This window comes from Orcinus orca, chromosome 7 (assembly GCF_937001465.1).
Source record: "Orcinus orca chromosome 7, mOrcOrc1.1, whole genome shotgun sequence".
NCBI classification, from domain to species: Eukaryota; Metazoa; Chordata; class Mammalia; order Artiodactyla; family Delphinidae; genus Orcinus; species Orcinus orca.
In genome coordinates, this window is record NC_064565.1 from 109,252,443 (window position 1) to 109,278,237 (window position 25,795).

The 25,795-nt window shown below is 40.3% G+C and overlaps 2 protein-coding genes across 2 annotated transcripts in view; one reads left to right on the top strand and one right to left on the bottom strand.

Moving 5' to 3' along the window:
* The window catches only part of COL4A4 (collagen type IV alpha 4 chain), a 133,307-nt gene extending 117,932 nt beyond the window's left edge, over window positions 1–15,375 (bottom strand). Inside the window, exon 1 of the mRNA XM_049712195.1 lies at window positions 15,278–15,375. Coding sequence (XP_049568152.1) covers window positions 15,278–15,375 — 98 coding nt within the window. The remainder of the gene's footprint in view (window positions 1–15,277) is intronic.
* Window positions 15,376–20,327: 4,952 nt separating this feature from the next.
* Window positions 20,328–25,795, top strand: part of COL4A3 (collagen type IV alpha 3 chain) — a 134,867-nt gene continuing 129,399 nt past the window's right edge. The window contains exon 1 of the mRNA XM_004262633.4: window positions 20,328–20,414. Within this exon, the coding sequence (XP_004262681.1) occupies window positions 20,328–20,414 (87 nt within the window). The remainder of the gene's footprint in view (window positions 20,415–25,795) is intronic.

The following is a 25,795-nucleotide window of genomic DNA, read 5'->3' on the forward strand; positions in this document are numbered from 1 at the left end:
GAGCTTGGATGGGAGGAGAACTGGGGCCCAGACTCGGGCTGTGATTTCTCTGCCACCCTTGTCCCTTTTTTCGTGTAGAGCCTTCTCCTCTCTGAAACCTCCTGTCCAAAGGAGGCTTATTTCTCCATCCTCGGCTCCTTCTTCTTGCATTGAGATGCTGATAAGCATTACAGAAACCTACAGAGCCGTGCCTCTGCGTGAGACCCAGGCTAGGAGATGGGAGACTGGGAGTGGGTCCGGCCCACACTCACTGGCCTCCACACTGAAGTCGCCCTTCTCCGCGACCCTTCTCTTGGAATTCATGACAATTCCAGTATAGGCCAGGGTGGCATTTCAGTGTAGTAATGCAGTAAATCAGAAAAGAAAAAGGGGAAAGACGTGTTAAATAGAGGGAATAAACTGTTTTAAATCAAAAAGTATTTACAACAACTGTTGTTTAATCAGGTCGTTATCCCTTTGGACATTTGTAAATAAGGACAGGTTACATCTTATAGCAATTTTGGCCTCCGTATATATAGTCTCATTAAAATTGTAGGCAGCATAGGTTTTTCCACATTTTACACCAGAGCAAACTGACTCAGAAATGTTGGATAACGTGCCCAAAAGGCTGTAGGCAGAGTGGCTGGGAGGTGGCACTCGGACAGATCGGAATCCCTGTGACTGTCCCTTCTCCCCCCACCCCATCCCCCATTTGTTCCTCCCGCTGCTTAATATATTTAAAAATAAGGCAATTCCTTTTTTTTTTAATACAGCAGGTTTTTTAAAAAATAAGGCAATTCTATCTTTTATGTTTTTTTTTTAAATTATAGTTGATTTACAATGCTGTGTTAGTTTTAGGTCTACAGTAAACTGATTCAGATATATATATACACACATTCTTTTTCAGATTCTTTTCCAATATATATTACAAGATACCAAATATAGTTCCCTGTGCTACACAGTAAGTCCTTGTTGATTATCTATTTTATATATAGTAGTGTGCATCTGTTAATCCCAAAGTCCTAATTTATCCTTTCCCTCTCTTTCCCCTTTGGTAACCATACGTTTGTTTTCTATGTCTGTGAGTCTGTTTCTGTTTTGTAAATAAGTTCATTAGTATCATTTTTTTAGATTCCACATATAAGCAATATCATATGATATTTGTTTTTCTTTGTTTGACTTCACTTAGTATGATCATTTCTAGTTGCATCCATGCTGCCGCAAATGGCATTATTTTATACTTTTTTATGGCTGAGTAATATTCTATTGCATATATCTACACCATATCTTCTTTATCTATTCATCTGTCGACGGACACTTAGGTTGCTTCTATGTCTTGACTATTGTAAATAGTGCTGCTATGAACACAGGGGTTCATGTTACCTTTTTGAATTAGAATTTTCATCTTTTCCAGATATACGCTTAGGAGTGGGGTTGCTTTTTTTTTTTCTTTAAAGAACAATTCAAAATTAAGAGTACTTTGCAGTTTGCTTCACATTCGCTCCAAATAAATAAGACTTGGCTGCATTTCTGAAAGAATTGCGTCCTCCCTCCCATCCCCCTCTCTCCCTTCACTGCCCATCACTACATATTCATCAGCTCCAAAACTTCTCACATTTTTCACTGTTTAACATTTCCCTGTCTTAATTCCCCAAATTTTTTTTAGTCACCTCGAATAATCTCATATTAGTTTCCTACTGCTGCTGTAACACATGACCACAAACTCAGTGGCTGAAAACAATACAAATTTATTCTCTTATGGTTCTGGAGGTCAGAAGTCTGAAGTAGGTCTCACTGGCAGAAGATCAAGGTGCTGGCAGGGCTGTGTTCCTTCTGGAGGCTCCAAGGGAGACTCAGTTTCCTTGCTTTTTCCAGATTCTAAAGGCTGCCTGCATTCCCTGGCTCACGGTCTATTCCACCTTCAAAGCCAGCGGTGACCAGCTGAGTCTCTCCCTTGCTGCAACCCTCTGACCTCTGCTCTTTTCATCACATCTCCTTCTCGACTCTCACTCTTCTGCCTTCCTCTTTTGCTTCTAGGGACCCTTTTAATTATACTGGGCCCGCCCAGATAATCCAGGATAATTTCCCCATGGCAAGGTCAGCGGATTAGCAACCTTAATTTCATCGACAACCATAATTCCCCCTTGCTACATAGCAGAGCACGTTCAGAGGCTCTGGGGATTAGGGTGTGGTCATTATTCTGCCTACCCCACTCATGAAGTGCATTGTCCTAACTCTCCTAGTTATAGGGACCCTGCTGCTCTGGACATATGAGAAGGTTTTTGCTATTCAAACCCAGTGAATAGGAGAGCAAGAATCTGTAGCCTTGTGCATCCTCCCACTGGGTGATCATGTGGGTGCAACTGGCGGAGAGGACAGAGGACTGCTGTTTAATAATAAAAATGAATCACAGAATGGCAGCAGGCATAATCCATAGATTTCTGGAACAATTGGGCTTTTTGACATGTGAAGCATTCAGATAATTTACACCTGCAGAACCAACCTTTAGGGGAAATTATTAAATAAAAACCAGTGATCGTACTTGAGGACACTCACCAGGAATCTGTGGCCAAGGGCTTGATCCACCTGAAAGAGCGCCTTACCAATGCCATGTGCACGAATTACTTCATAGTCAAATCTTGGTACTTAAAAAAATTTCTGCCACTCTTCTCTTCCAGAAGACTCTCATCTACAAGTGAGGTTCTATGTCCTGGGTTTAAAGTCTGTATATGTTAAATATAAATATATCTCTTAAAACAGAGTATACATTATAATGTTGAAAATAATTACTTTCATCATTCAGAGTCAGTGATGGAAATATTTTCTAAAGGGGAACTTCAACAGTGTTTTGACATAACAATCTTTTCTTAGCAATGGTTAAACTGAATACTTAATTTTTAATTCTTAGAAGTAAAAATATTCTCAAATTCTTTACAGCATAAATATATTTTTGAGAAATGAAAAGATATATGTATGTAATGCTTGTACAAAAAATATTGCTTCATTTTGCTAAGGGGAATTTTCTTCTATTTAATCTTTTCTCTTAAAAATCCAAGCTACAATTCTTTCAAGTGCTTTTTTTATTTTTTGAAACTAAAAAGGAATCCCCTAGTATAGAAATACACATTTTGCCTACATACAGCAAATACATATAAACATGTTTTTATGTAAAATGGTACAACATTCTGGCAGGTCGTCAAAAAGTTAAACATAGAGTTACCATATGACCCAGCAATTTCATTCCTAGGTATACACCCGAGAGAACTGACAGCATATGTTCACACATAAACTTGTACATGAATATTTACTGCACCATTATTTGTAATAGCCAAAATATGGGAACGACTCACTTCAACTGATGAATAGATAAGCAAAACGTGCTACATCCATACAATGGAATACTATTCGACCATAAAAAGCAATGAAGTACCAATCCGTGCTACAACATGGATGAACCTTGAAAACATTATCCCAAGTGAAAGAAATCACATACTGTATAATTCCATGTATATGGAATGTCCCGAATAGGCAACTTCATGGAGACAGAAAATAGATTAGTAATTATCAGGGGTTGGAGAAGGGGAGAGTTGGGGTGATGGAAATGTTCTGAAACTGGAGAGTGGTGATGGTTGCACAACATTCTAAGAACACTAAAAACCACTGAATTATAAACTTTAAAAGAGTGAAGATGGGGTGTTTTATTTTGTGAACTTTATCCCAATTTTAAAAAAGAAAAAATATTTTGACTCGAAGAACTGTATGCTTTGATAAAAGATCTCTTTGGCTGAACGAACTGAAATGTCTCATCTTTAAAACTTTGGCTTCTCTGAAGACCTGTATCTGTAAGAATTGAGTAGAGAGAAGGAAACTGGGAGTGTAGAATGTTACAAACTATTTTTAAACTTCTGGATAAAATCTGGATAAACTAACTCAGTGTTGCATTTATGAAAGACTAGTTTTCCAAGTAAGTGGTGGAACAACATTCCATGATAGTCTCAAAACCAAGTAGAAACAGAATCACTTTGAGTACCTAGATCTTCTCCCATCCCTAAATCCATCATTTAAAATATTTTTTTACTTGCATTCCAGAAGCAAGTCTCAGTAAAACAAATTATTGTTTTATGAGGAATACACAAATTGGTTTGAATCATTCAAAATGTATTTGATATTTTAAACAAATAGGAAACACAGTCAAAAATTAAAGAAAACCAGAGGTATTTGCATTTTAACCAAAAAATAGATACATCATGCAATTAGTCTCCAGACGTATTGTGATAAAGCATTTATCAAGGGGATTTTGTTAAAATAGTGTGTTGCTGTGGTCACCTTTCAGAGGAAGAATGTCTGATGGTGGCCCTAACATCTAGGAGTGTCTCAGTACATTTTAATTGAAAAGATGGCTGGGTGGATAGGTGCATGAATGGACAGCTGAACCAACCTGCAGGAACCTAACTGGTCTCCCATTAGTCAGTGGGACTGTCCAATGTGAAAGGACATTAACTAACAGTGAGAGGACACTGCTATGCTGGGAGTAGCCAATGCATTCCCATCACCATGCATTTAGTTACTATATAAGCTCTATGACAATAGGGATTTCATCTTTTTTTATTCACATGTTTATCCCCAGTGCCATAATAGTCTCTGAAATATAATAAGTACCCAATGTATATCTGTTGGATGAATGGACTTATAGAAGACACTCTGGGACCTTTCAAATGTGAATCAAATATATTTAATAGGGGGTGTAAGATGAGGCTAATTTTGAATATACAAGAGGGTAGAAGAAGGGAGAATGAAGGAGATGGAGAGAAAAATCATAATGGCATTGGAAGAAGTAATGAGAAACCAACACTTACTGATTATACGTAGGACCCTCTGCCTAGAGTGTTGCCCACAATCAAGTCACCTCTTTTCACCACAGTTTAGCAAGAAAAGTATTATTTTCATTGCGTAAGAAAAGCAAACTGGGGAATTCCCTGGCAGCCGTCCAGTGGTTAAGCACTCCGCGCTCTCAGTGCCATGGGCCAGGGTTCAATCCCTGGTCAGGGAACTAAAATCCTACAAGCCCCACAGCACGACCAGAAAAAAAAAAAAAAAAGGACACTGGATCAATTTAATTAATTGTACAAAGTTGCAGAGCTACTAAATGGCAGAATCTGGATTTCTGGACTCCAACATATGTCCCTTCTCCCAACTGACACCCCAGCCTTCAGACTTTTCTGCTCTCAAACTCCCATTAGAATTTTGAAAAACCTATTTGAACCCTCTCTTCCTTTTTTAAAGTTAACATATAAAATCTTTAATCTTTTTATTGCAAGGAGTATAATTTGGAACATTGTAAATGGTTACCTATAAAATAAAACTATTTTATAGTTTTTAAAAAACTATAAAAATAAAAAACTATTTTTTATAAAAAATAAAAAACTATTTTATTGTTTTTATTGCAGCACTATTTTAGCTGTAGCCAGTACATCACAATACCAGGCAATCTGATTTTCACCATCATCAGTATAAAGTATATGCACACGGTTTTTAACATTATTTTTCTTCATGATTTTGTCTTTCCATTCCACTCCCCCACATATATCCTTGTGCAATATAATTTTATACTTGAAAATCATATTGATCACCCCACACTACTGCTCTGCAACAAAAATACATATAAATTCGATATTTTTTTAATTTCTTATAATCACAAATCTCTGAATCTTAAAAAAGATTTTTCTCCCGGATTGACTTATTGTTATGATTATTAGTAGTATATGATTCATCAAAGACATAAATAAATTTAAATCTTTATAAACAATTACTAAACATTAAAAGTGAAATTATATTGGAAATGTCATTGGCAATGAAAGAAGTGGGCTCTTTTGTTTCTCAGTTAGTTTATTTAGCCCTAGAGTAATAATACTTCTTACTGGAATGAGACAGGTTCAGCAACAATGTTACTTCCATTTTAATTTTTAAAGCTGTAAAGCCTAATAAAACTTATTCACAAAGTTCAGAAGTTGTGAATGGAAGGAATTTGTAACACAAATGTCACTCAATTCTGAGAACTTCTCTTGAGTTGTATATCAAAAGCAATATAGAATTTATCCTCAGGAATCATTTTGAAAGATCTACCACTTGATAGAGTCTTCCTTCAATCGTGATGAAAACAGAAACTGGGAAACCAAGTGGCCCAGGGGATGTGCAGCCCAGAAGGTAGATGCTTTCTGTTCTCAACACCCTTCATCCGGCCCCACAAACGGTCTGGACAAAGCAGGCTGGTAACATTTGGGATGGATGGGGCAGAGGGATGGGGTGGAGGTATGCCTTTCTTTTGAAAAGTAGAAGGACAATTGTGAAAGGGGTGGTGAGAACCTAGTCCAAAGGCCCATTTTCAGATAGAACAACCCTAAGAAATAATACCTGTAACAGTTGAGAAATTAATTCCTTTAATTACTCGTCCAAGCTGCTTGCATAACTTTTAAGAATCTTTTGGTCTCCCAAGGGTACATGTACCTCAGTTTGGGGCTCTGTGCTTTAGATGAGCTGCAAAAAGGAAAACCACTGCCTTGTTCACTGTTTTACCTAGAGAAAGCCTAGCATGACTACTTGCTCATTCCACACATCTGTCTAGCCTGAAAACAAAACTACAGAGGAGTTGCAGAGACTTTAGGACTGTTCTCCAGCCTAGGGTGCAGCTCCTAGGTCACAGCTAAGTAAAGGCCCATCTAGCTGTCAGCTAGACACCGTGAACAGTGGTGTGTACAGCACTCTACAGTTCCCAAAAGGCTGTCACACATGGTACCTACAACAGTCTACGAGGATTTCCTTTGTTGCAACTGCCTGTGTTAAGAGCAAAAAACCTTTGGTCTCAACCATGCTTTTGATGACACCAAATAAAAACACCCCAGAACAGCATCCCTCTAACCTATCTCCTCATAAATAAAAGGTTGTCATCACATAGGAGGGGCCAAGACAGTATGTTTCTAATTGGAGTCTATCAAAAAAAAAAAAAAAAAATCCTAAACAACCCAAATGCAATGCCACTAAAACATATAGAAACAGCAGCTCTGGGAGAATGCCTACCTTGGAAACTTTTTCAAAGCATCTGTACCTTTCAAAGGGTATGCTTTATTCTGCCAACTGTTATTCTCAAGAAGGGAGTGTTGAGTGCTATGGAGTGCTGTATCAGAGCCCCCTAAGTCCCCACCTTTGGCTCGTAATTGGGGGCATGACCAGGTTTTCACCACCTGATTCCATCTCCCCAGGCACACGGAAACTTGGAGAATAACCAAAGCTTGACCCAACCCAGAGCTTGGCTTGGTAACACAGAACTCTGGGCCAGAAGATGGTACAAAAACATCTTCTGAACCAGTCCTCTGAAATTAGGACACTGAGAGGAGAAAGGGAGATGAGGGAGGAAGGACGCATGCAGTACATCCTGAAGTACAGCCAAGCATTAGAAAACTGGGACAAGTCAAGGCCAAGTGCAAGCCCCAGTTCAGAGGAAACAGATAAGCTAAGTAATCAGAAAAAGCTGTTTCCAAGAGAGGAAAACGCAAAAGGAGAAAGACAGATGGTCTCATGAGAGGATGAAAAAACCGGCTCCTTCCCGAGAGCTCCCCCAATTCCTGACGCAGTCTTGCAGTCAATTCCCTTTTCTTGAGTAAATTGACCTCTCAAGCAGCAGAGTCCGATAAAAAGCACTGTCCTCATCACAGCTGCTCCCCAGGCTGCGACATACCTCAGGGAGCTCATTTGAAGCCACCCACCTGCAACAGGGAAGCCGAACGTCCGTGCCCTGGGCCTTTGACATCCATCTCCCTCACTGACCAAGTCCATAGGCTCTTGCCCAGCAGTGTATTTATATCAGTAATTTCTAGCATGCATATTCAGCAGATATCATTGTGTTCTCTTCCTCCAACTCCCTGGGATTATTTTTTTTTCTTCACTCCTTTATGAAAATTCCTGGACTCCAATTCCCCTGGGACTGCTTAGGAGTCTGTGCCCAAAATTTTCCAAAGGCTAGGTCTGGGAACAGGATCTGAGATCTTCCAAATCATTCTCTGTACCATGGGGAATTTGTTTTCTCTGCAACCCAATCTTGAATAGAAATACACCGTGCTGGAGTTCTCATCAATTGGGGGATGGGCGGGGGGCAATGGCCAAGATTGGAGGACCAGATAAACAGGAGACTGAGGAGTGGAATCTTCCAGTCACAAAAGGTAGCAGAAACATAATGTCTTTTCTTTTCCCAGGTAACATTAAGTCTCTGAGCCCTTTTTAACAATATTTGTTCTTTCAGGGAAATCATTTCTTATTAACTCACTGACTACATGGTCTTTCCTTTGACTTTCTGACACTGAGCTATCTGAAGACTCTCTTTCCAAGCCTAAATTTTTTGGATGGTCTGAACACCTATTTTTGTATACCTTTATCTTTCCAAAATAGAATTCCTAAAGGCTCAGCTTTTGTAAAGATATAAGCAAGGGGCCTCAGGGGTTAGAAAAACGCTCCCAGAAAAAGAATGGCATGCCTGGTGGCTGGATATCTACTTAGAGGCTCATGCTTTCCCTGTTAAGTCACCTGACCTTTTCCCAACATCCAAGTTGGTTACTTTCTAAAACCCCGTATCTTTGGGTTGACTCTACCTGCAGACTTTCAAAGCCTTCAGGTTGATTTCAGCTTTTTAGCGAAAACAGTCAATCCCGTCAAACATCACAAGGTTTTGAAAGCAAGTCACGAATCTGTGTGGTCCATGCACTACTGGAATGTGGCTGGAGCATCATGTTCCCTGAGAAGGAACCGGGGAAAACTTGAGAACTGCTCAAGTAAATTCTTGAGAATATCTCTAAGTTCCAATGTGAGCTCCAATCCAGAATGTTGCTGGATTCCGGCCAGGCTTGCCCCCGCCTTGCCTTCCCTCTAGGTTCAGCTGAATTGTTTGAGAGTGCTGCACAGGCCTCAGTTGACCTTGGAGTTGACTTTGCTAGTCCAGGGCCAAATGGACAATATCTCAGCTAATCCACCATTCTGCCAATATAGGCTTTTATTACCATTTTTCTCCATGAGGTCTCCTCCCCAAACCAACAGAACATTTGACCACAGTCTTAATAATGTCACCACGTGGGAAACACATGCAGGTGATATAGGTTCCACAAATACACAACTGATTTTCAAAACCAGATGCTCCCTTTACCTCCAAGTTAAGAATGACATTCTTAACTCAGAATGCTGGATGTCTCTTGTCAAAAGCACTACTCCCCCAGGTTATTCTTGGTCTGTGATTCTACCTGCAGGGGGAGCGACTCTGGATTCCCTAGACCTTTCAGACCTCTGAGAGCTGCCTTTGGAGTAAGTTCTGGCAGTAACAGCCCTTGATTCCACTGGGAAGTGCCCACCCGCAACCAACGTACTGAAAGGCTCGCATTTGCTTTTGATGACGTCTTCCCTCCTCCCTAGAGACCCGCTGCCTTCTTCTCCTGGTACCTTGTGGTCTGGTGGTGAGGGACTGAATGCAGGACTGTAGAGTTACAAAGACTTGTGTTCAGATCTTGATCACTTACCAGTATAACCCTGAGCAAGTTTGTACCCACCCTGAGCTCTTGATTTCTCAGTATGTAAAATGAATGCTTGAGAGAATTACTTGAGTCACAATCCGTGCCTAGCACAGTCTCTGGCATGTGGTAGCAGCTCGATAAATGTTTATTTCCTTCCTTCCTAATTTGCCATGCAGGCAAAACGAGCTCCCGATAAATTAGAGAAGGGTTAGAAAACTGGGAACTGGGGCAAGCCTGGCAGACCTCAGGAGGGGGGCAACACTTGATCTGGGAAGGAAGGAAGATCTGGGCAAATGAGAAGGAGGAATAAGCTGTGACAGTCTCTCCTAAAGTACCTTTGATAACGTCAGGAGAAGTTATCCAGAGGGATGACTCTTCAGTTGGTGTAGAAGAAGGTATACAGGGGGACAAGTCTAGTCAGAATCAGAGTTAACTGGACTCTATGAGGACTCTTAGGAAAAGGTCAGTATCTGGTTTTATCAACCAGAAAGCCATCATCATCTTCCTCGCCGTAAGAAATTATAATAAGCAGCATTTTCAGCAGGCAACTTATATGCTAAGCCCTGTGCTAAAGGTTTAACACACATCTTCAATCTTCACAATAACCCCACAAGGTAAGTAATATGACTATGTCCTTTTACAAATAATGACAGTTAGTATGAGACATTTCCAGGGCTCAAACTCTAAAGTTTCCCTTATTAACCACTACACTGCACAGCTTCAAAATTCATGGGTAAGTTTCGGGGAATTCATCTCCGGAAAGAACAACTTTAGCCTTCAATATAGTAGTAGCAGGGAAAGTCATTTATAAATGCAACAGTGCACTGTGGAATAAAGACACAAACCTACTGGAGAATGGACTTGAGGATATGGGGAGGGGGAAGGGTAAGCTGTGACAAAGCGAGAGAGACGCATGGACACGTATACACTACCAAATGTAAAATAGATAGCTAGTGGGAAGCAGCTGCATAGCACAGGGAGATCAGCTCGGTGCGTTGTGACCGCCTGGAGGGGTGGGATAGGGAGGGTGGGAGGGAGGGAGACGCAAGAGGGAAGAGATATGGGAACATATGTATATGTATAACTGATTCACTTTGTTATAAAGCAGAAACTAACACACCAATGTAAAGCAATTATATTCCAATAAAGATGTAAAAAAAACCCCAAAAAAACAGTGCACTGTGATACATAGACATTCAGTTTCCCATGAATCCCAGAAAACTACAGTTCTCCTGTGAAGGTCTTTATGTTTGGAATTTCAACCCTGGAAACTCCTATAGGACAGTTGGAGATCTTAAGGCACCATTTCTAACTAGATTATAGGAAAGTTAAAGCATTTTAGGCAGATATGTAAGCCAAAAAAAAAAAAAAAGAGAGAGAGAGAGAGAAAAAGAGAGAGAGAGAGATTTCACAAAAGTGTTCAAATGAACTTTTAAGGTTAAACAGAAATACTGGGGCAGGTGTCCAATTGGTTCCAAGAGAGGAGAAAAGCTTTGTCTCGGTGGGGAAGGAGAACCGCCTTGGTGTGAATCTTGGGCCCTTTCTAAGGAGAGCTTAACCACCTGCTTTTCCTCATGGTTGCATCCTGTCTTGTGCCCACCCCTGTTTGCCTTGCTTCCGGCAGGAGTTGGTTCTAGAGACTGAGTCTCCTAGTGGCTTCCTCCCTATAGGACAAGACCTGGAGCTAGACTCCTCTAGGAATGCTTCTGCCACTCTGGAACCTAATAAAAGATTCAAGGGCATCCCTCAAACCTGGGCTTCAAAACTATGCCATCCCATAGTCTGCTACAGACCATAAAACACAGTCAGTGTTTCAGCGTCAAATTTACACATTGGAAAATAACTGAGCAAAGCCAAGAGAATGTGCTGTGTACTGGATACGGATGTCATGTGGGCAGAATGGCCAAGACAATCTGTGGTTGGAAGTTTCACAGAACCACAAAGAATTCCATTATTAAAGTAAGATTATTTCCCCACTAAAATTTGAAAATGAGAAATTTTTGAAACTTCAGAAATTAAGGATAAGAAGAGGTCTATGTTAAATTTTTACAACTACAACTTTACACATATGGGAATGAAACAAAATAATACATAGAATCTTAACTACATAAGAAAATTACAGGATTTGTAAATTCAAATCCACTAAATATATAACGGTTAAAATTTAAAGTGATTTTCTACTAACTAGCCTGGCATTAACCAAAAAAAAATTTTTTTGGAATCATCTCCATATAACTTTGATACAACATAAAAAACACCTATGATTATTATTCATTCAAGAAATATCTGTCAATATATGTCAGTTTCCCATTTTGTATCAAATGCCATGCTAGGCACTATGGATACAAAAGTGAATTTGATTTACCTGAACTCAATATTCGGTAAATCAAATTTTCAACTTACTGAATATTGAATTCAATTTGAATTCAACTGAATTCAAAAATTCAATATCACTTTTAAGTAGATTGGGTAAAGTTAAAGATGCATATTATAATCACTAAAGTAACCACTAACAACAATGCAGAGAGATATAACTAGAAGTCAAAAAAAATTTAAATGGAACACTAAAAAATATTTGATTAACACAAAACAATGCTAGGAAGAAGAAAAGAAACAAAAAACAGATGAGATAGATAAAAAGTAAATGGAGAGATGGCAGACCTAAAAACAACTATAGCAACTACATGAAAATGCACTAAAAACTCCTATTTAAAGGCAAGATATTGGATTTAAAATAGAAAAAAGAAAAATCCAAGTATATGCTGCCTACAAGATACACAATTTAAATTAAAAGACACAAATAGATTGAAAACAAAAGGCTGAAAAAAGATACACCACACAAACCATAAGCATAAGGAAAGCAGATGAGCTACCTATATATTTTTAAGGTAACAAGTGGATTTATTTACAGAGAGACACACTCCACAGAGTGTGGGCCATCTCAGAAGGTGGATGAGCTATATTAATAGCACATAAAAGAGACCTCAAGATGGAAAGTGACAATAATGATCAAAAAGTTAATATATCAGAAATCGATAAATATTACAAACATATGGGCTTCAGAGCAGAATTTCAAAATACATGAAGCAAAAACTGAACAACTAAAGGGAGAAATAAATAAATTCTCAAACATAGTTGGAGAATAACTCTTCTCTTGGTAATTGATAAAACAAGGTAGAAAATATCAGTCAAGACACAGAAGATCTGAACAACACTATCAACTACCTTGCCCTAATTTATTTATATATAACACTACACCCAACAACCGCAGAGTATATATCCTTTTCAAGTAGATATGGTATGTTCACCAAGATAAACTAATTATATAATAAAACATAAAACAAGTCTCAACAGATTTCAAAAGACTAAAATCTTGCAGAGAATTAAATTAGAACTCAACAATAAAACATATAGGAAAGTTCAAAATATTTAGAAATTAATGCACCCCAAGTAACCCATGGGCCAAATAACAAAATAATTTGAACTAAATGATAATGAAAACAACATATCAAAACTTATGGGATACAACCTACCCAGAGCAGAGAAAGAAACTAGATCTATAAATGTGTACATTAGGAAAAAAGAAAAGTCTAATAATCAATTGTAAGTTCCTATCCTAGGAAACTAAGAGAAGGAGAGCAAATTAAACCTAAAGTAAAAGGTAGGAAATAATAAAGATAGAAGAGGAAATCAATAACGGAGAAAATACTCAAGCAATAGAGAGAAATCAATAAAACCCAAAGTGGTTCTTTGTTTTTTTTCTGAAAAGGTAAATAAAATAGATTAACTTGACAAATTACCAATGTCATAAATGACAAAGAGGAAACCACTACAGATATATAGACAAATAAACTTGGCAATGTATAAGAAATGAACACATTTCATGAAAGATGCTAATTATCAAAACTGGCACAAGAAGCAATAGAAAATCTGAATAACCCTATAACAGTTAAATTCATAATTAATTAAATTTGTAGTTAAAAACCTTCCCCAAGGAAAACTCCGGGACCAGTTGGCTTCACTGGTGAATTCTATCAAGTATTTAAGATGGAAATAATACCAATTCGTCACACACTCTTTCAGAAAATAGAAGAGACAACGTTGGTCAACTCATTTTACAAGCTTAGTATTACTCAGGTACCAAACAGACAAGGATATTACAAGAAAACTACAGACCAATATCTTTAATGAACATAAATACGACACTCCTTAACACAATATTAGCAAAGCAAATTACATATTTATGTAAATACAAATGAACTAGGATAGCATTAGCGATTTTTAAAAAGAGCAATAAAGTTGGAGGACTTATATTACCTGAGTCCAAGATCTGCTATAAAGCCATAGTAATAAGAACAATATGGTATTGGTAAAAAAAAAAAAAAAAAAGAGAGATGTGTAGATCAATAGAACAAAAAGGCCCAAACAGAGATGATAAATGATTTTCCATGAAGGTGCCAAGGCAATTTAACAGAAAAAGTCAACAAATAGTGTTGGAACAACCCGATATCCATACAGAAAAAAATGTTAGAAAACAGATCCTTACCTAACGCCATACTCCCAAATTAACTCAAAATGGATCATGGATCTAAATGTAAAACTACTATAAAAGAAGAAATAGAAGAATCTTTGCAATGTTAGCATAGGTGAAGATTTCTCAGATAACAGGAAAAGCACAAACCATAAGGAAAAGGTTGATAAATCGAGCTTCATCAAAATAAAAACATTTGCTCTTCAAAAGACACCAATAAGGAAATGAAAAGAAAAGCCACAGAATGGGAGAAATATTCAAAATATATACATCTGGCAAAGATCTTGTATCCAGAATATATAAGTAGCTATTATGACTCAACGGTAAGAACAACAACCAATTTTTTAAATGGGGAACAGAGCTGAGCAGACACTTCACGAAAGTTCTCTGAATGGTTAATAAGTACATGAAAAGATGTTCAACATCTCTAGTTATTAGAGAAATCAAAAGCACGTTAACTGCCACTGTGTAACCATTTCAATAGCTAAAATTTAAAAAGTTGGCAATACCAAAAGAAGGCACCAAAAATACATGGAGGAACTGGAACTCTCATACATTGCTGATGAGAATGAAGATACAGCTACTTCGGAAAACTCTTTCTTTTATGATTAAATATACATCTACCCTATGGTCCAGCCATTTCGCTCCTAGGTATTTATTCAAGAGAAGTGGAAATACATGTCCACACAAAGCCTTGTACAAAAATAGTCATAGTAGCTGTATTCTAGTAGCCCCAAACTGGAAACAATTCAAATGTCCTACAGGTAACTGGATCTTTAAAAAAGCGATGTCCATACAATGGAATTTTACTCAGCTATAGAACAGAACAAACTGCTGATACACGTAACATGGATCAATCTCAGTATTGTTCTGTTGAGCCAAAGAACCCAGACACCAAAGGGTACACACTGTACGACTCCATTTACATAAAATTCTAGAAAATGCTAACCAACCTACAGTGACAGGAAACAGATCAGTGGTTGCCTGGGAAGGGACAGGGAGTGAGAGATGGACTGAAACGGGACAGGAGGAAACTTCGGGGAGTGATCGAAAAGCTCTGTATCAGGACCATGCTATTCATTTCACAGGCTGTATGCATCTGTGAAACTCCATGAATTGTGTACTTTAACTAGGTACAGATTTGGGTACATAAATGAAACCTCAATAAATTTATTTTTAAATGCCGCAGTTACTATATTAAAAAAATTAATCTCTGTACCTGCCCTCAAAGGCCTTGTAGTGTGGAAGAGTAAAATACATGACACTGTTTCTGTGATCCATAATAAAGGTCTGGACAAAGGTCTTCACAGAGACCATGATCTTTGACCTTTGATCTAGGTCTCAAAATTCAAGGGTTGCACCAGACAGACCGAAAGGGAGGTCCCTCAAGGTGGAGGGAATGGCAAGTACAAAAGCGTGAGGTAAAGAAGGCTGTACGGTGAACTTGAGAAGTATGGGGTGACACAGGAGATTTTTCAAAAGTTGCCTTCGGACCACTCTCTTCTATCCTAAGAAGTGTGAAATAAGCTCTAAAGAAAAAGAGGAGCTTCTGGAAGTTTTAAAATAAGCGAGTTACACGATGTATGTGACGAGCATTACTAACATTCATCAAATATTTCCAGAGCTCTTTCAGGCATGTGGTAGATTATTTCCCCATCACTTTCAAAATGAAGTGACCAGTTTGGTCAACGAGATGGTGAAGTAGATGTATCGAGTGTCACACCCAGGTGGCAGCTGTTAGAGCAGTTTTTGATTTGCCGCATTCTCTTCCGCTTTGGAAGAGATCAGAGAAAACTACGTTGAGTGGGAATTTCCATGAGGTTCCTGAGTAGTTATGATAAGCAGAGCCCCCTCCCCCTTTCTCACCTCCCCACACCCTGTGATGAATACTCAGCTTAAAGGGAGAAGAAAAATCTTGTTATGTAAGCCTCTGAAATTCGGGGGTTGTTTGTAACTGCCCCCAAAGTAACCTGTTCCTTCTGATACAATGTGCACTTTTATTCTGACAATAACATAGAAGGTGGATTTCAAAGGAAAGAATCTGCAGGGGACTAGCTAGAAGGCTACCGTAATCCACAGATGATAAGTGCAGGCACTGGGACAGGGGCCATGATCTTAGAAAAGAGGAGAAAGAATCTGGAGATGCAATGGCGAGAGTTGAAAATGACTCCGAGATTGTAAAAGAACCCGAGTCTAATTGTTTTAGAGGTGTTGAAAAGAGAAGGTTTTGAAAGAAGAGAGATGACTAAGTGGGGAGATGAAGTTAAAAAAAAGATTAACTTAAAATGTAATTAAGATTAAATTTAATCTTTTTAAAAGATTAAAGGAGAAGCTACAGGCAGCCTGGCAAAGTACATCACATCAAAAGCTGAGGCACATCCCTACACAGGGAAGGCTATAGAAAGATCATAAGCTTTGGAAGAAATCAGACCTGGCTGTGAATCCTGAGTGAATCTGTCAAGACATCCAGCTTCATTCGTTCAGCAAATAATAAACAACTTCATTCATTCAATAACATTAAAGAACACCAAAAAGTCCACTGTCCTATTGGAGTCAGCCTTCAAAACTAGGGAAGCAAACATTACACGTTTAAGCACTGTGCGAAAAACTGACATGATATTGTGATTATGAAAAGGGGGCAGAAACAATAAGACAGGGCTTGTCAAAGGCCATTACCATTTCCCTTTGTTCAAAACCCTTACCTGGCACCAAATCAAAAGCAGAGATTTGTGTGTCCTTTGTACTTACAAAAAGAGAACCATCCTCACTTTCCTTTAGTTTTATCACATTTCAAGAACGAACTGGGAAACTCTCTTGACTCTAAGACTGTTTTTTAAAAATCAAAAATTCTGGCTAATTAACACCTAGTGAGCATACCAACATTGTACTAAAGCAGAGTGTATACATGTGGGGAGTGAGGAAGGGGTTTGGTTAAACCTGGCTCACAGGCAAGTCACTTCTCAACGTTTAACCACCTGGACAGCTTGGTGAAAAAAGGCTCTAATTCAGTGGGTCTGGGGTGGTGCCTGAGATTCCTTCTGCATTTCTAACCAGCTCTCCAGGATGCCAAAGCTGCGGCTCCCAGGGATGCCAAGCAGCAAGGTTCCAGATGCCTTAAGAGTCTATTGACCTCAAGGGCGCTGGTGGAGTATGCTTGACTCTTGCCACTTCACTGCTGAGCTGAGAAAAGCATCTCTACCCTGTGCCACTATTTCTCATCAGCTTCCTTTGTTCTCCTTTACAAAACTGGAGAATCAGATTCCAGTATGTGACTGTTTGATGAAGACCCTGGACAAAGGACTTCTAATGGATTACTGAATTCGATTCCCACAGTTCTCTGAGGTGGGTACCCTGATTATGGCCGCTTTATAGAAGAGGAGACCCCAAGCCACATGAGTAAGTGTGGAAAAGATTCAAAATCTAGAGTCTACTCCAGAGACCATACTCTTAACCACTGCTTCCTCCTTGCTGTGGTTACATCACAAGTTTCTTTCCTGCTCTTTTGCAGTGTTGGAAGTGACTTGCAGTTGACTGCTGCCTCCCCTTTCTAAAGTCGATAAAGCGAAGTCTTTATCAGAATGACTTGGTTTCATTTCAAAGGCAATTGAAATCCAAATTAAAAAATCTTCTGGAATTCAGCAAAAAGAAGGAAAATTTAACTCTAGCATTGAGGCTTGTTTTTTTTTTGTCCAGGAAGTAATGTCAGTTCATGCGAGATTGTCATATGCCTCAGAATTCTTGGACACTGTTATTTTATCAACAGAGCACCTGATGTCCTATCTAACAAGGATGGCAGGAGAAGGTTCCACAAGAACCCTCCCTATCAATGGCGAGAAGCTACTATATACCACACAGCAACATCTGTGGTCTGGCCACTCACAGGACTTAATAAAGAGTTTAATACATGTCCTTTTTATTATTCTATGAAGAAGAGTCCCTGATTCAATGCAACTAACTGAACTATGCATGGAAAACAGTGGCTCTCAAATTTGGTTGCACATGGTAATCTCCAGAGAGCTTTAAATACAGATACCTGAGTCCTACTGCTGGGGAGTCCAGTGTAACTGACTTGGGATGTTTCAGGATTTTTAGAGGCTCCTTAGGAGATTCTAATACACAGCCAGAGTTGACAATCACTGGCATAAAAAACAGGGGGAAGGGGCTTCCCTGGTGGTGCAGTGGTTAAGAATCCGCCTGCCAATGCAGGGGATTGGAGCCCTGGTCCGGGAAGATCCCACATGCTGCAGAGCAAGTAAGCCTGTGAGCCACAGCTACTGAGCCCGCGCTCTAGAGCCCGTGCTCTGCAACAAGAGAAGCCACCACGATGAGAAGCCCGCGCACCGCAATGAAGAGCAGCCCCCGCTTGCTGCAACTAGAGAAAGCCCGTGCACAGCAACGAAAACCCAACTCAGCCAAAAATAAATAAATAAATAAATAAATAAATATATATATATATATATATATATATATATATATATAAACAGAGGGAGGTGTATAATGTTCACTCTACAACCAAAAAGGGGGGTGTGCATCTCCATTCACTCACTGTCAGGGTTTCGCCTACCTACATAGCTACATAGGTCTAATACACATTCTAATTGCAAGCAAATGGTTCTCCACAATCAGTGACCAAAGCACATATTTCACACTGTGTGTTTGATGACCGACTACATCAGCAACGCTGATCCAAAGTAGCGGTTCTTAACCTGGAGATGGAATTCAGGTGGTCTGTGAACTTAGATGGGAACAAATATTACATCTCTACTCTCACTAAACTTTCCTGGAAGTTCAGCATTTCCTTCAGTTATGAAAATAGCTAACAAACCACAATAGCATTAGCAGTTCTTGAGAGTTTGCACCCACTGGTATTTTCACGTCACATTTCAGTTTTGCAGTCATCAGTACTTTGAGATTACAGTTGTTTAATAGATCTGCTGTTAGATCTAGGTATTTAGTGCAATAATAATGATGCACCTATGTTACTATATCATGACTTTAATACTCTGATAATTTATTCAAAGTTAAACTGATTCTGATAACTGAATTATTCTAAGAAGGATCTAAATGCTTCATCAGATCCAATGTGGTCAGTGGCACAAGAAAAGGGCACGAGCCCTGCTCTGAGGACGGTGCCCTAACAAACCAGATATTGCACGTTTGCGTCCAAGGCCACCTCCGAGAAGGGCCCTCTCAGGAGGGAGACACCCCGACAAAGTTGGCTCTTGGCTTTCCCTGCATTTCCGCAGATAAGATTTAACGTGAAAAAGCCAGTTCAACGCGGCAGAAAATAGAATGGATGGGCTTTCTCTTTACCCTCAGCTGCCTCTTGCTCTTGGCATTTCGTTGTGCCCAGACTGCCAGGCTGGTAACTCGAGCCTCCAAATTAATCAAAACACACAGCGCCCAGTTCAAGCCCAGGCAGACAAGCCGGGAGCCAGACAAGCTCTCGTCTGGTGACCCCCAGCCCAGCTCCCCCGCCCCGCCCGCCAGCCCGCGCGCCCCACCCTGGGATGCCACGCTCCCTCCACCGCCCGCGCTTCCAGGCGGGTGGCCCGGGCCCTGGGGCTGCCATCCATCGCCCAGACTGGGTCGGGGGCACCTTACCTCGTGGGGACGCCCGCCCGCGCGGCGCGCACCTCCCACCGCGCCCAATTCCGCGGGCGACTCGGCTGCCTCTTCCCCACGCGCTCACCGCCGCGTTCGGCGGCTGCCGGATTGGAGACGCGTTGAGAAGGGGAAAGAGGCGAGACGGCAGCGGTCGGGAGCCGGAGCGAGCGGGGCCGCGCGAGTGCAGACGCCCGGCGCGCCTCCCGGTTAATCTGAGCAGGGCCGCTGGCCACTCCCTCCCCCGTGCTCCGCCGCCTCCACAACGCTCACCCCCCAAACCCCCCACCTCCGACTCGCAGCCCCTTGCCCCGCCTAGGCCCCTGAACCTTGGGAGCGTCACCTCTCTAACCCCTGACCCTGGCCCCGCACCCACCTGCCCCGCAGGCACGCAGCCCTTTCTCACAGCCTCCTGGCACGCTTCCTGGGTCGGAGGGACATCTCCCGGTGAGTTGGCTGGGAGGGGGAACGGGGGCGGGACCTAAGCCACTTCTTCCCTCCCTTGAAGCCTCGGTGGGGAGGCTGAGCCCTACAAAACCCGCCCCGGGCGGGCGGGCCAGGCTAGCTTCACAGCCGGGCCCCTCAACCCGCGCCGCGCAGGGCACGCGGCGGCCCAAGAGCCTGCGGGGCCTTGGACACGCCGGGGCTCCTAGCGGACGCCCACGATGCGCCCTGGGACGGCGCCGAGGCCGCCGGCGCTGCTGCTTCTGCTTCAGCTGGTGCTCCTGGTGGCCGCGCCCACTGCCGGCAAGGTGAGTACGCGGCGATGCGACCCCCACCCCGCGTCCTCCGACAGGCCGGCCCCGCCCGCGGGGGCGCTGCCCTTCACTCTCTGCTGATGCGTGCGGTGACTGCGGGCGCCAAGCAGACACCTCGGAGGGCAGCGTGGGGACGGGGGCAAGCGGGGATGCACGGGAACAGGTGGAATGCGCGGGGCTGGAGGGAGGGGCGAGGAGGAGGCTTGGAGGGCTCCTAGGGGTTAGGGATGGAGAAGGCCCTGACAGAGGTAGATAGGTAAGTAGGTAGGTAGACGGATGATAGATAGATAGATAGATATGCAGGCAGGTAGATATAGAGATGTGGAAAGATAGATAATCTCCAGGGATGAGCGCTTGAGAACACGGGATATACAGACGCGCGATGTCACACCGGTGAATCAGAGCAGGCACATGGCCTGGCAGAGAGGACAGAGGGCTGGAGTCCCAGCCCTGCCACTTCCTAGATGTCACCTCACACTGAACTCTGACCTCTCTGGAGCTCGCTTTTCCTCCTTGTCAATACTTGCCCTCAAGTGTTCCATCAGTTTTGTTGAGAAAAGCAAATGCCGTCACTGAAAATTTAATAGCACCTTAGAAATAGAACTCATGTTAGGATAAATTAAACAATCTGTCGCTGTGATTTCTATTCAAAATTTGAGAGCTCCTGGATTCATTTGTATCCACCCGTATATTTCTTATTCTTTGCGAAGATAAATTAGTGTCCTCAAAACTGTTATGACTCCTAGAGTTGACTTACTTGATTTTAACTGGTGAAAATGCAATGTAACTTTTCAGCCGCCTTCTGTGACTTTTACACAGAAAACTTAATCTGGGATGACAACGCAGTGTAAGTTTCATTTCCCAGAATGATCAGATGTTTTTCAAATTTCATGATTAAGATTGTGATTGGAAATTAATAGTCACATAAATATGTGTTAACGTGAAAATGTTTTTCGAACTTTCAGTCACAGGAAATACAAGTATTTTCCATTTAAGTTAAATTTTAAATTATGACATTACAGGTGAAGCTAAAACCCCCTTTGATCACCTCCATACCTTACCCCACCCCGTCTAAAGAAATATATCCACTCTCGCCACTTTGTGTTTCTTTTCAGACATTTTTCTAGGCATTTACGTATTCATATATGGACCTACAAACAATATGTGTTTTTTGTTTGTATTTTTTAACATAATCGATACCATATACCTATGCTGTATATATCCTTTTGCATCCTACATGTCTCCCCATGACAGTATTTGAGATAGATCTACCTCTTTTCTTTTTGCCTTATTGCATTATTATATAGTTTTCCATGATATGAATATGCCAAAGTTAATTGAGCCATTCCCCTACCAATTTACATTTAGGCTATTTAGTGTTTTATATTCTAAAGGATTTTGTAATCCATGTAATCCCTTCATGTAGTTATAGTTCTAACAAAAATGTGCTTTGCATAGACTAAGAATGCCCAACCCAGGTAGCTCAGTACTTCTGGGCATGATGGTTAGAACTCATCTAAGTCAGTATTGAATGTCTACCAGCATTAATCCAGGAACAAATCCAACAACTAAAAAAAACTAAAGGAAGTGTATGTATGTCGTGGGAAGGGCTGGGGAAGAGTTCCAGAGCAGGGTTTGCACATTCTTCTAGAGTTCAAAGAAGAGGGGAGATTAGGGACGGTGGAGAAAGAGGGGAAGAATTACACACCGGTAAAGATCAGCCTGAAAAAGTGATCCTCTGTAATCATTCAACCTCTAGTCATACCAATTTTCAATTATACTGTCATATTCCCTTATTATTTTTTACATAAGAATTTTTCTGTCTTGAGTTTGGCCAAATCTTGGAGGCTTCCTGCTGATTCTACAATTAATCCATTCATATTATTTTTAACAGCCCTTGAAGTAAGTCTCTGTTAAAACTTTGCTCAGTTACACAGACGATGTCATTAGAAATCATGAAACGTACCCTCATCGTGTAGAAAAATGGAATCACAGCAAATTAACTGATAACTGGTCGGCACAGTGCCAGCATGCCTCCATCCACGGGGTAGCTCTGATGCTGTGCAAGCCTCTTGACCTCTCTGAGCCTCAGTCGTCTCATCTGTAAAATGAGGGAGTTGAAACCCCTCATGGAGCCAGTAGATAAGGTTAATTGAGTGAGGCTTTGAGGTAGGGGGCAGTCTTCAGGGCCAGCTAATTGTTGACATTCTAGAATTCAGACTCAGTAATACCAGAATCCAGCTTTTTCAGAAAAGAAGCTGGTAATCTAGTTTCCATGAGAAATCTCTCAATTTCTAAATGTTAGGAAAAAGGAACAAACTCTGTATAAGTGAGAGCTAAATGTAGTCTTTGGGACATAATATTTATCAACTTTGTGCTGCATAGTTAAGGACATATTTTGCTCTAAATTCCTGTGATTTTATGTTAGCATTTCTCAAAGAAATAGGAGTGCTGTGCACCCCTTATTCTGAGTTCAGGCGGGGTGGAACTGTCCACCCACACAATTTGCTCTGAAGAGCCCTGAGTAAAATCCCTCTGCTGCTTGCCTGCAGGCATTCAGTTCCAGGCCTGGCTGTTCAGCACATCCCCAGGTTTTAGAGCTATTACCAGGCCCAGCTCATCAACTTGAAACTGGGAGGCACTGTGCTGTTGCCTCAGGCAACAGGTCTGGGAGAAGAGCGAGAGGGAAAGCTCCTTCTCTGATATCTAGAGAAGGTGAGATTCATGATTTGAGATATCATGGTTTATCCTTCCTCTTTTTAACTTAAAATTCCAGACAAGGCAGAAATCAAGTATCAGGAGCTGAATAACAGCTGCATTTAGGGAGGAGACTTCTCAACTGATTTGGTTTTTAAATCTAAAAAAAAAAAAAAAAATTAAGTTGAATTAAGAAACATTTCAAACAAACAGAAAGTAATGTAACAGACTCCAATGTATCCACCCTTGAGATTAAGCAAGTATTAAGTTTTGACCTGTTTGTTCTCACATCTCTCCCCTTAGGAAAATAACAGATAAATACAGAAAGTCCTAAACACCTCCTTTGCCTCATCTTCCATGCATGGTTTTATATTTATACTCCATGGATATGTGTGTATGTGTGAGTGTGTGTGTGTGTGTGTGTGTGTGTGTGTGTTAGTAACCATAAAAAATAAATATTATTGTTTTGTGGTCCTTCAAATGTAATAAATGGTTTCACATGATACATACCTATTGGAGCTTGCTTGTATCAGTCAGTATGATGTTTTTGGATTTTATCCATGTTGATACATAGAGATGCGATTTGTTTATATACATATAGATGTGAGAGCATAGTATCCAGTTACATAAATAAAGCAGTTTATTTTTCCATCTGCCTAAACGCAGCGAATTTGTTTCCATGCTTTCAGCTTACAGAGTTGGAATTTATATCTTTGTATATGTACCATCGTGACAACTAGATTTTGAATTCCTACGTGGAATTCAGAGGGTTATAAGAGAAAGCGTATTTTAAATTTTTTAGGAATGGTCAAATTGACTCCAAAAGGATTGTACCAACATCGTGCCAGAGTACCTGTTTCCCTATATCCTCAGCAAAACTTGGTGTGCTTAGATGTTAATGGGTGTGAAATAGGATCGTGTTTTGACTAGTGAGTTTAGGAATCTTAGCATATTTTGATTGACAGTCTATAGTTCTCTCCGAGTGAATTGCGTGAACAAGTCTTTGCATATTTATCTTTTGTGGCCTTTGCCTTTTTGTTGCTAATTAATTAGAAGCTATTTATATATTTGGGTACTGAAATTTTGCTATTTAAATGTGCAGCAAGTATTTCATTCCAATCTTTGGTTTATCTTTTCATTTAGTTATTGGTACCTTAATGTATAATTTTTTTCACTATAATCTCAAACTTATCCATCTTTTCCTTAATTTCCTTGATTTTGTGTTTTGCGTCTTGTTGAAGAGATCCTTTCCTTCCCTGGGATTGTAAAAATGTTCTCCTACATTTAAAAAAAATTACAGTTTAATTCTTTTACATTTAAGACTCATAATCCTGGAATTGTTTTCTACTTCCAGGATTATAATTTTATCTTTTTCCATATAGAAAATGAATTGTCCCAACATTATTTATTGAACAGTCCATCCTTTCCCTCACTGTTTTTCAGTGTTACATCTGCAAACATGTGTACCAAGAACTCATTCATGTATGATCTGTTTGTATTCTTACATGAGTCTGTTCATTTAGGGCTTTAATTTCTCCCAGTGTTTTAGAGTTTTCTGTTTTTTTGATTTCTAAGTATTTGACATTTTTTATTGCTATTATATTAGCAATGGTATATACTTTTTAAATTTTATAGTTTAACTGGTAAAGATACAGTAAAACATAGTTGAATTTTATGTTTTGGCTTTGATCAAGCAACTTTGAATAGTTCAAATGCATTTAAGGCTAAAAAGTTTCCCCCAAAACACTGTATTAGCTGCATCATACAAATTTTAATATCATTAAGTTCAAAATCTTTTCTAATTTTTTCCTTTGTCTTATTGGTTATTTAACTGTTTACTTCTTAATTTCCAAACATACAGAAATTTTCTAGTTATTTTTTTCACTGAATTGTGGTAGAGATGATATATTTTTTTCTCGTTTATTTTTATTATTATTTTTTAATTTTTATTTTTATTTTGAGATGATATTTTGACTTCAAAGATTTCTACGTATGTCAATTAGGTCAAGATTTTTATCATGTTATTAAAATTGTGATACAGGTGCACATGTGTTTTTTATAAATCCTACTCAGTGGATATTTAACCTGAGATTCTCTCTTTTTCATCAAATCTTGAACATTCTCAGACATTCCTTTTTTATATTTCTCCTTCCTCACTCTGTCTCTACTCCTGGCATTCTCAGGATGCTAGCTGGGCCTTCTCATCTCTTCCTCCAGTTCTCCTTCCTTCTTATGTCAGATAACCTTTCCTGTGCCACTCAGCTCCGCTTGGCCTCTCCTTGCTCCTGGGCTCTGGGCGCTTTCTCCCCCAGTGGCCAGCTTGGCCACAGACTTCACACAGGCACAGCCTCGTGTTCCTTGAGACTCTCTTCCACGTCTTCCTGTTGCACCCCGGAAGTGCAGGGCATTAGCACCTGCAGGGCAAATCTCTGACCAGTGGGAGATGGAAGCCATTGGATAAATTCTTCTCTTCTGCCCCCAGAACGGTCCTAAAGTGCAGAGGTTCTCACAGCCTCTCCAGGAGACCCATCATCAGTTGTATTTGAGACCAAATTGTAACGTGTTGAGCTTTTGTTTCACATGCTGCTCCCTCCATGCTGTATCCTGCGACGTGTCCTCACATCCATCTTTCAAAGTTTAATTCTCTCTCCTGCTGTTTGTAATGTTCAGTAGATTTT